Genomic DNA, 11493 nt, shown 5'->3' on the forward strand with positions numbered 1-11493 from the left:
AGTGGTGAACCTTTTCAAATACCGACTCATGTTGGCTGTTGAGACCTTTTTTTTTATAAGTAGTTTACCCTTTGAGTGCATCTCTGTTGGCATTTCTTTACCAATAAAAGGTTAAATTTTACAACTTTCTCCTTGATGCTCCTAACATGCTTCATAAATGCTGGACATGTTCAAATTCTGAACATTAAAACTTTTGCACTTTCTTAATACTCAATTACACACAAAACACATGGAATGCAAAATAGAATATTTTAATTCACAATAAATTAATTCTAACAGCTCACATTTTTGAGAAGACAGGAAAAAAATAAATGTCTCCAATAGAATATATTTTTTTGTCTCCATGATAATCTCCATGATATTCAGATAAAGCCCAATAAAGACATTGTATTGCATTTAATAAATATGTGCTAGCTTTGTTTGTACAGTGGTCTCACATTGTATACAGTTAATCTTCTGACATGGAGCACGGCAATCCACAAACAACACTGGCCTGTTTCAGAGGAAAGTACGGGACCACTTAAAGCAGTGATAATGAAACACTGATGGTTTAACTGATTGGCATCCATTAAATGTTTTCTTGTTACCCATTGATAGAATTTTGGCTATTTGTTTGGCACTTGAACCCAATGGCTGAATCCCCCTCGCTTTTTTTTATAGTACACATTTATTTGGTTAAAAGCCTGCCATGAGAAAATCTTTACAAAACCCAAATGAGAACACCACCACTGAACTGACCTTCTAAAATGCAAAAGACTTAACGACAATGATCCTATCGTTCAAACAATCTGGTAATCCAATTAATCTGAGTACACAAACGTGTGAGCACCAAAATGTAAGTATGCAAAAAATTTGAACAAAATGTGAAACATTAGGATTTCATGAGATGTGAAAGTCCTTTTTAAAAGAAATTAGATAATTTAGCATATTCTCTATCGTAGGTGCCAAACAGCCTTCAATAGACATGAAGCCTTAATGGTTATTGACGGATGCATCAGGAGCTACACAAGCTACTTGGACACTCTCCAACACTAATCAATCCTCTCACTTTTCAGTGGTACGCTATCCGACACCCAATAATCGAGGGGGTATGTTAAGACTTGAATCGTATCCCTGAAAAAATAGCAACATTTAAGGCAAAATAACATCCTGAAGCAGTATCAATGAGGGTACATTCACGAGGTGAACAATTACACTTGGAAAATAAATTTACTGGCCTTAATTCTGTCTCACTGACATAGAACTGAGCAACCACTTCAAAGCTTACTGCATTTTCATCAATTTAGTGTTTTTGTGTGGTATCATCTTCTAAAACAGTTTGCCGATTACTTGTTTTCAATAAGTGTCTGCACTTTGTGGACTAAGTCTCGGGCCATCATCAGGACCTGGGGGACGTCGTGACGTTCTGCCATTTCTGTAAAGGCATACAAAAAAAAATTAAAAAGCCACACCTGAGGTGTTAGCTTTAAGTTCAGCACATGAAAAATGAGAGCCAAAACAAAAGTGAACACCTTTCAATAATAAAAATAACATTACCATTAAAGAACTTGATGATGTCCGTGAAGTCCATGTTGTTTTCCAGGATGATATCTCTGTACATCTCCACCAGTGCCAATGCAATGAAGAGCACAAAATGCTCAGAGGTTGTGTATGCCGCCGCCCAGATGGTTTCCCAAACGGAGAAAACATCATCATAGACCATTTCTAAAAAAAAAAAAAAAAGATGCATCACTTTACATCTGGAACAATGTTAAATGCAAATATATTTCATCACCTCTTTTAAAGTCCAGCAGGAACCAGCGGTAGCAGAAGTAGAAGTGGGTGTAGTCACCATTCTGCTGCATCAGTTCAAACAGTTCCGAGTCCAGGATCTAGTTTATTTGAATGCATATGATTACTAACATAGTGCTTGGAAGTACCGTATGTGCATGAGTGCTACCTGAATAAGAGAACGCATGTTGGCAAAGTGTGAGTCCATGGCGCCCCCGTGAGGAAAATTCTGGTTCATCCTTTTCATCAGTTCAGTGAAGCAACTGAATGCCATCACCTCTGTGAAGCCAAGACATAAGTAAGGAAATCGACTACGAGTAAGAATTTTCTCCCAAAAAATGCACTATAATTGTCGGGAAACATGTTTTCATGGTTAGTAATATTGTATAATTTTGTGCAAATTCCTCAGGAAAACAAGAACGGAACTGACCATCATCCAGAATAACCAGTAGGGGAGCCAGTATATCGCACATTCCCTGGACGTAACCTGTGTCCAGATGTTGCCACACGTAGCTGTGAAGATACATCAATGGATTAAAACCGTTGCAAAGGATCCTCTGTGATTCCAATGATATTACCTGCACATGATGTTCCTCAGCTTCTCCAGGTTCTCAGGAGTGAAATACCAGTATGTTCTGTCGCAGCGTCGAACATCTTTGTCAATGCGATGCAAGTTGATTAGGTACATGTCCAGTGTTTCTTGCTGCCGAAGAGACGGAGAAGTCAGCAGGTTTAGGTTAAAGCTTAAGTACAGTAGAACCTCTTATCATCCTTACTGAGTAGCCTTGGTGTGTCAAGGATTCTTCACATTTGGACTCTCCTCCAGTCTCTGCAGTTTCTGGTGCCGTGAACACGCTTTCTGTGTCAGGCTCATCTTCAGACAGTCCCATGTCGGTGCCCTCAGGACTGGTGTTACAAGCAGTGTCCAGATGGTGATCCATGACAAGGTCTTCGGATGCCGTCTTCCCTCTCCGAGCCAGTGAGACCGGAGGTGGGGCAAGGGCAGTCAGTGGCCTAATGTTTATTTCCTCCAGGTTCAAACAGGTGACCCCGGCAGGGATGTCCTCCATCTCCAAGGCAGAAGGAGAGTCGTCGGAGTCCGGGGACTGCCGGGTGTGGGAGGACAGGCAAAGGCTCCCGCGGGATGCTGACTGGAGAGCGTTGAGTACTTGCCTGACGGGTGAGTTTGAGCCAGGTTTCTCAAATGGGATATCTGCCACTTTTTTGGCTTCGCACCCACAATCTATTGACTCTATTGACACTTCTTTTGTTTGTTCTTTTTCCGAGCACTCTGGATCAGTCCCAATTTGTGGAATTTCATCTGGTGTTAGCATATCAACACACTCACTCTCCTGGTCTTTTGTATTTTGTGCTTGAGTCAAAGCCTGCCCAAGTGGAGGTGCTTGGAAATATTTGTTCTGAATCTCAGTTTCCAGCTTAATAACATCGGTGTTCCCTTGGAGAGAGCTCCCATCCTTTGCGTTTATACTTTTTGTAACACCGGAGTTCTCATTAGCATTTTCAGACTTCTCAGCTTCAGAGCTGTCTGGCTTCATCGTGATTCCAGACTCGCCCACATCACTTTCTGTCTCCATTCTCTCATTCCCTAAGAGACTATCCTTGGTGGTCAAGTCTGCTATCGTTTCCCTATCTGGCAGTGATTCATTTTCAGACTCCATGTTTAAGACATCCGATGTGTGCACTGACTGCTGAGAGGTTGTAGATCTAGTAGCTAGCTTGGTTGAACCTGGAGGGGGGGATGGGTTCCTGCAGGCAACAGGACCAACCGGAATGTCCTTTATTGGACTGATGTGCTGCTTTTGGACTTCTTCGGGTCTCGTCTCCATCGGATCCCCAGCATCGACCAAGACAAATACCTAAAGAAGCAACAAAATAGAGTAACCAACACAGTTGATGGTGCAATCAATGATGCAAGCTAACCAAAGATGGGAATTGTTCTTACTTGTGCGCTATTGCTGGAGTCACTCTGTGACCGAACATTCTGCTGATCTGAGTTGCTGCTTAGTGATGACTGAAGCGGAAAGAATACAAAAGAAAAAGCAGAACTATGAGTTTAGTTTGCCTGGAATACTATAAATACTTCACTTTTTTACTCTTGCGTTACATAATATATTAAAATGTTGACTTGCATCTGTGCTGATGGTGGAGTCCCGCACGATGGGCCCCCTTTCAACGCTGGCGCCCGACGAACACCTAGCGAGGGCCTCGGCGTGTTTCTCACGCTCCCTTTGGCGCACGATGGCCTCGCAACCTTGCCACTCTTTCATGTTCTGCTCATACATGGTGCCCATCCGCTCATCAATCTGAAGCAATAAAAACGATAAGACACCAAGCGTGGGTGTCACATAGATGAAATATGCTAACAGGAGTCAAAACGTACGCCTGCGCAATCTAATAGGATTTTGGCTGTTTATTAAAATGTTCTATGCAAAAACAGCAGGTTAAAACTTTCATTTCAACACGAGGGTCGCAGGGGGTGCTGGAGCCTATCCCAGCTGTCTTCGGGCGAGAGGCAGGGTACACCCTGGACTGGTGGCCAGCCAATCACAGGGCACATATAGACAAACAACCATTCACACTCACATTCATACCTATGGACAATTTGGAGTCGTTAATTAACCTAGCATGTTTTTGGAATGTGGGAGGAAACCGGCGTACCCGGCGAAAACCCACGCATGCATGGGGCGAACATGCAAACTCCACACAGAGATGGCCAAGGGTGGGGAAAGACAAAATAAGAACCCAAATCGTTACCACTTCCACACAAAATAGGAGGAGAATTCATTCATTCATTTTCTACCACTTATCCTCACGAGGGTCATGGGGGTGCTGGAGCCTATCCCAGCTGTCTTCGGGGCGAGAGGCGGGGTACACCCCGGACTGGTGGCCAGCCAATCACAGGACACATATAGACAAACAACCATTCACACTCACATTCATACCTATGGACAATTTGGAGTCGCCAATTAACCTAGCATGTTTTTGGAATGTGGGAGGAAAACCGGAGTACCCGGAGAAAACCCGCATGGTGCGAACATGCAAACTCCACACAGAGATGGCCGAGGGTGGAATTGAACCCTGGTCTCCTAGCTGCGCTAACCACTCGTCCACCGTGTCGCCCTGGTGAAAACTTAAATCCAATTAATAAAATATAGAAAAAAATAGCATATCATCGTATACAATATAGAGATTATATATGTATATTATATATATATTAAAAATATCAGCTAATACAAAATATACAACTACAACCACAATAATAAACATATTGCGGGCTTAATGTCCATGAACAGTGCAGTACAAATACCTCCATCCTGCCCTTCTCACTCATTGTAAACCGGTAGTGTCCCAACAGGAAGGGCCAGACCTCCTTGCGTAGCGAAGGTGCCACGCCACCAAAATACACAAGCCTGTGTATCTCATGCTCCTCATAGGCCTGAACAGGATATTCTTACTGTTTAATACAGTTTGAGTTTAATACAGGTAGTCATGCCAATCACTTAAGTATTGTGTGAACTTTACAGAGCTGTCCTGGAGGTACTGGGCCCAGACGTCCGCAGAGAGGCCTCCTTGTGCATCTGAGGGCACATCGGGGACAACGATAGTGGTGTTGACCAGAGCGGAGAGGTGGGTGCGAACTGTGGACAGATGACGGCAGTAAGCCAGCCCTGGATTGGAAAGATAAGACTGTGAAAAAGAGGTACTGTATTTTATTCATTCAAGTGAACTGTGAACCTGAATTTACACTCACATCCGTAGAAAGCCCGAGAGATGATCTGGTACTTCATGGTGTCACAAAGGAGTTTTAGAGGAGCCCTGGTCGGGGGGGATTTGGTTTTGTTAGCTCTATGCCGAATAAATAGAAGATAGAACACTGCAATACCTTTCCTGATTGCAGCCATTAGGCAGAGAGCCGTCAGATGATCCGTTCTGTGAGCAAGAGGAGCAGGATGACTTCCTGGGGGATGGTTGCCACATGGTCATACCCTGGTCCATCAGCTCTAAAGCCACTGCACACAATGACATACTCGCTTAAAAAAATCAAGCATAAAGGTGTATCTGCTAATAACCCCTGATGACCTACTTAACTCCATTTGATTGCCAGGAAATAGGATCCGAAACACGTAATCGGTTGCTTCATCATCCTCTTTATCGGACACAGAGTCACATGAACCATGCGGGCTCCGCCTACGCAATTTGGGGAAGACCTTTCCCTGGAAGTTAGAACGGAAAACACTCCAGAACACGAGGTAATAAAGTTAAAGAGGAAGCATCCTTGATCATGCTGACCTTTCCTCTCTGATTCCAGAGCGGCGGGTCCAATTGACCGTGAGGTAGCAGGCCCGTCTCCAGACAGGTGAGAAACTGGAGCAAGTGGCCCCCCTTTGGGAAATGTAATGGTGGTCTCTGGATTCCATCCTGGCTCACCAAAACCACAGTTCCGCCACTGTTCACTGATTAAGTAGAATAAATGGTTTCACGGTTTATAAATGAACCTTAGAAGAGGTCTTATAATGTCAATAATCATATCAAAAACTATTTTTTTTTCATTTATATCTCTAAAGGTCAGTATGTTTACATAACTACTGAGCTCGGGGGCTGACAAGTAGATTACCTTGCTGATGACAGTGGAGATACACAATATCCTCCAAGCGAATTGTCATGGCATAGTCCCAGTAGACACTGCAAGAAATACCAATACGGATGTAAAAAAAAAGGTTTTCCGGCCTGAGCGGACTAGCTTGTGTTGAGCCGACCTCCTCTCAGAATCTAACTCCCCGACATTGCCATTCATCAGCTGATTGGGTGTCCATTTGAGTGTCATCAGATCCGCAGTTTGATGCAGAGACAGATAGCCTGGGATTGCCTCCATGTCATCTCTCTGCATGGAGACACGAAACGCAACTCGCAAATCAATGTTGACATATATTCAACATTATCTTAGAACAAAAGGCGTCTTCATACATACCGGCTGCACCAGAACGTTGTTCTTGCCGAACAACAAAGTGGCTCTCGAGTTTTGGTGGAGTGATTCCACATATTCCCTTGCCCACACCAGAGGGCGGTCGTCCATGCTGCCACTGGACTGTCTCTTTTGGATCTGTCGAGGGGGACGCCATAAGGATTAGTGCTTAATCAGTCAGGGCCAGCAAAGCCTTCTCTGCTGGACGAATGTACAGGCCTTGAGCGTATGCTGTATGTTGTGATAGGCTATCCATTAAATGATAGCTAATGTTAGTAGCACAACTTGGCTAAAGTTTCTAACATTAGCTGACAACAATAACTAGTATTGTTAGTGTTAACTTTAAACAACTGAACAGCTTTACTCCCGTTGTCATTATTATAGCTGCAACAATCGATTAAACAATGGTTAATCGATTAATCGACAACTATTTTGGTCATCGATCATGCGTTTGATAAATTCAAATGTGTATGTGTATTTGAATAAATTCAAATATTCACATTTCAAATGTGAATATTTTTAATATTATTTAATAGTTATTATTTAATATATTTTTTTATTTCATGAAAGTTAGCGTGGGCTGCACGGTTGTCAAGTGGTTTGCGTGCATGCCTCGCAGGTAGGAGACCCGAGTTCAATTCCACCCTCGGCCATCTCTGTGTGGAGTTTGCATGTTCTCCCTGTGCATGCGTGGGTTTTCTCCAGGTACTCCAGTTTCCTCCAAAAAACATGCTAGGTTAATTGGCGACTCCAAATTGTCCATAGGTATGAATGTGAGTGTGAATGGTTGTTTGTCTGTATATGCGCTGTGATTGGCTGGCGACCAGTCTCCAGGGTGTACCCCGCCTCTCGCCCAAAGACAGCTGGGATAGGCTCCAGCACCCCCCCCCCCCCCCCCCCCTTGTGAGGATAAGCAGTAGAAAATGAATGAATGCCTGAAAGTTAGCGCCCCCATGCAGTACCAAACCAAGGCAGACAGCACCTTCAATGGAAGTGCCTCACTAACCAGAGCCGGTCTTCTTGAGGGAGAGTCTTGCCTACAGTGCCCGCTGTGGATGCGGTGCCTCTGTACTAGCTCGTCAGCAGATGGGTCCGTCCAGAAATGGTCTGCGGTCTTGACTTTGGTGTACTCCAAAGCACAAGGACCAACTGTACAGCAGGGTCATAGAATATAAACAGTCAAAAACCACACAAAAAATAGAAATACCAGTACAGTTACTGAGAATCATGTTGACAAAGGCGTGCCATTACCCAATAGAGATGCAAGAATGGGCCCATCCACGGGATCCATCAGCATGGCTTCTTTCTCATAAAATGTACTGCAGGAAACGCATTGAAGAAACATGCCTTAGAGATCTGTAGCCAATGACTAACACATGCAGTATCTATTTATATTGATGATACCTGCAGTTCTCCACTAAATACAAGACAATCTTGTCCAGCAGCTTCTCCAATAGAGCGGTTCGTATCCATAAGTGTTTGAGAGCCTGAGGGGGGAGGTTGTTCAATTTGTACTGCTGACTGCGCTCGTTGCTCTGTGAAGAGTTGTTTTGTTTGCTGGAAAACCACATCCACAGGACAGGGTGTGTCAGGATGCGTTATAGCGGTGCCTCCAAAGTCCAATCCTTCTCATCTGATTTTAACAACAATTGCCACACCGCAATATAACGTGAGTAGACCCCCGCAGTGGCTTGCGATCCACTGTTTAGCGCAGCAAATGGAGGAAAAAATCATGATTTTAATTGTATTTTCACCTGTTTTCTATGAGATGCTCCAGCTCTCGGACCTTGTGACAAAGTTGCTCAGCAGGCGAAAAGCTTTTTGCCACCTTCATGAAGAGCGCCGCAACCTTGTTACTGCACAGCAGCCCCGCTATACGCCGCTTCAGTCCATGCAGCACGCAAGCCTCCACCACAGCTACACACATTTAAACACACACTCGTTAGCCACAATGAGCTTTCCGTGCTTCCGTGTTTTTATCTCATGCCGGGCAGAATGGCTGCCAATTAAAAACAGGGAAAGGAAAATCAGGTGAAAGGAAGGCACAGGTGGTACAAATAGACAAAAACACTGTTGCTAGGATATGAGGGAAGTGAATCTCACACACACACACATATCACTCCTGGTTAGGATCAACACCTCCTAGAGGTGTTATCCGACTTATAATACAAATTCATCCGGCCACCTTTTTCCCGAAACAAGTGCAAAACTTAAAGCAGAATATTTGCAAATATTGTCTGAAGTGCGCACTACAGTATCTCCTTTATGGCTGTACTCTTTTAATTAGAGAGACGTTTCAATTTGCACAAATGATAGTTACACATTCAGCTTATAATAGAAAAGGCCTAGGGAGAGTTGTTGGGGGATGCTGTGCTTGCGCTTTTCTCCATCATACTCTAATAGTACAAACGTTATTACCACAAAAGGAAATGATGTGGCTGCTGTCTGCGTGCACAAATTTCCTCGTCACGGCCTCCTCCATGATCTGTTTGACCTGAGGGAGAGATGACATGCATGCATATGGTCACGGCCATTGACTTAGACACAGAAATGTGCCATTAAAAACAGCTAAACGCTCCGGTCACATAGAGAATCTTTGACTAGTGCTTTTTTTTTTTTTAAACTGGATCTTCAAAAACGGCAGAACACCCCATGTCATTTCGGGGATCTTTCACCAATCTAAACATATTTCAGATGTTTTATTTTATGATGATATATATTAACATGACCCTGAACATTATAGGGTGCATCAAATTTGAATGGGAAATTTTTTATTCATAATATCAATTTGGCTGCCATTCCATTTTTTTCTAATGAACATAATAAAAATGTCTTTTGAAAAGTTTTGAGGAAATCCCTTAAGATTTAGAGGTGCCACCTCACACATAAACTTTTGTAAAATTTCGGAATGTGCAATTTCTAGTCTAATTGCCAAAAAGTTGACCTGGAAATGTTGAGTACAATGAACTTGTATACAGCATCATTTTCTATAGGGTTATCAAAGGGGGCCCAAACCAAAGACCAAGCTGTGACTGCTGGTCTGAAAGGAACTAGTTGTTGAGGGCAGCATCTAAAATAATACATGGACAAGTGTATATCAGATTATGTAGGACTACAGTACCACTCTCAATAAATATGAGGCATCAGCAATACTATAGCAATACTATATTACTGTTGTTGATGTTATGCTTGCTCAGCTATTAGCTAACTGTCATTAGCAAACTGTAGCTAGCTAATGTTAGCTACAGTAGAGGCCATGACCACTAAACAATGACTAAAATAATAAATGGACAAGTGTATATCAGATTATGTAGGACTACAGTACCACTCTCAATAAATATGAGGCGTCAGCAATACTGTCTACTCTATGTTACTGTTTTTGATGTTATGCTTGCTCAGCTATTAGCTAACTGTCATTAGCAAACTGTAGCTAGCTAATATTAGCTACAGTAGAAGCAATGAGCACTAAATATCTATAAATATGACTACAAATCATTCAAATTACAAAGACAAAACCGCAAATTTGCTAGTAATATGTAATAGGAGTATAAATACCAACAAAAACATAAAGATCACCTCAGATCTCCATGGCGACCATTGAACTGTTCACCACTTTATTCCACAAAAACAGATGTATGGTGGCACCCCTAAATAATCATGTATTGGAGAAATATTTTGTATGTGTTGTTTCTACATATATTGGAACACTTTTCAAAATTCAATAATTGTGTTTTTTGAACATGATAAGCAGTACAAAATGAACGAATCGAGCCCAGCTTCCGAACCTAAACTCAAACTTTAGCTTGGATTTCCATCATTTTTGGCTTACACAACCATTACCATAAAAACTAAACATTCTTATTTCAGTTAATAGCCCATGTATACATGCATTGTTATACCTGCTATATACAAATCCTACACAATTCCATTTCAAACAGAAGCCCTTCCTTGCTGCAGGAGCTTGCAGGGAGGAGTCATGTATATGTTTGAGAGGCAATGAGTCACAGGTGAGGGGGAGCACGGACGCGATACGCTTGGAAGTACCCGGCTTTCTCTGTCATGAATAAATCATCCTGCCCCCCCCCCGCACCCCCCCTTCTCCGTCTCATATTATGGATCAAATCAACAAGACCTTGCATAGAGCGTACATGGCTCTGTGCTATTCGATTTATATAAAATGATCAAATAATGTAAGACACAAGGTCGCACGTTTTAGGTTTTAGGATGATGCTTTAAGCGAGACAATTAGTAAACATCATCATCACTATCATCAGCACCATCATCGTCATCACTGGCATCATCACCATCACCATCCATGGATGCTAGTGTGCCATTTTCAATGATGGGAAACATATCTATTAATTATGCAGTCATAAAACGCGTGTCTGTCGTGATATAAAAAATGGAGGGGAAAAACCAAAAGCATGAACGAACCTCTTTCTTCACATTGCGCAGCAATTTCTGCCGCGTCTCAGCTTCTGTCACCGCACAAAAAACACAGTCAATACGTGTGAGTATCCGTAATGATAAGATCCATGCACGGTAATATTAAAGATGGAGTAAAAAAATAAAAGCCTACTACCTCCCATCGCTGCAGGCGGGATGCAGGATGCTGACACACTCGCTTTGTTTCTTCTTCTTGTCTTAACTCCAACAACAACAACGAGACGTGCAGTAAAAAGCAGGCAGACAGACCGTACGCTGTGTTCTTTTGCGACTAAATTAAACCTATCTGCTAC

The 11493-nt window shown here is 42.7% G+C and overlaps 1 protein-coding gene across 1 annotated transcript; it reads right to left on the bottom strand.

The window, feature by feature from the left end:
- Positions 1-235: 235 nt before the first annotated feature.
- sgsm1b (small G protein signaling modulator 1b) lies at positions 236-11493 on the bottom strand. The gene is made up of 25 exons (XM_058056236.1): positions 11337-11493; positions 11189-11232; positions 9173-9248; positions 8509-8671; positions 8159-8311; positions 8006-8073; positions 7761-7903; positions 6761-6892; positions 6549-6673; positions 6407-6474; positions 6082-6245; positions 5876-6005; positions 5675-5801; positions 5543-5607; positions 5314-5459; positions 5099-5227; positions 3921-4094; positions 3734-3802; positions 2547-3647; positions 2349-2473; positions 2201-2283; positions 1940-2049; positions 1775-1871; positions 1537-1704; positions 236-1414 (listed from the first exon to the last, which is right to left on the bottom strand). Exons 1-25 carry the CDS (start codon positions 11341-11343, stop codon positions 1326-1328), a joined length of 3756 nt encoding a protein of 1251 aa, XP_057912219.1. The 5' UTR covers positions 11344-11493; the 3' UTR covers positions 236-1325.

The sequence above is a fragment of the Doryrhamphus excisus genome, chromosome 2 (genome assembly GCF_030265055.1).
Source record: "Doryrhamphus excisus isolate RoL2022-K1 chromosome 2, RoL_Dexc_1.0, whole genome shotgun sequence".
NCBI classification, from domain to species: domain Eukaryota; kingdom Metazoa; phylum Chordata; class Actinopteri; order Syngnathiformes; family Syngnathidae; genus Doryrhamphus; species Doryrhamphus excisus.

What these genes read in the sequence shown, in the direction of transcription:
- sgsm1b (XM_058056236.1), bottom strand. An exon ending in TATTTAGTGGAGAACTGCAG is followed by an intron (nt 8,074 to 8,158) that starts GTATCATCAATA and finishes CGTTTCCTGCAG; the next exon opens with TACATTTTATGAGAAAGAAG. An exon ending in CATCATCAAGTTCTTTAATG is followed by an intron (nt 1,415 to 1,536) that starts GTAATGTTATTT and finishes ATGCCTTTACAG; the next exon opens with AAATGGCAGAACGTCACGAC.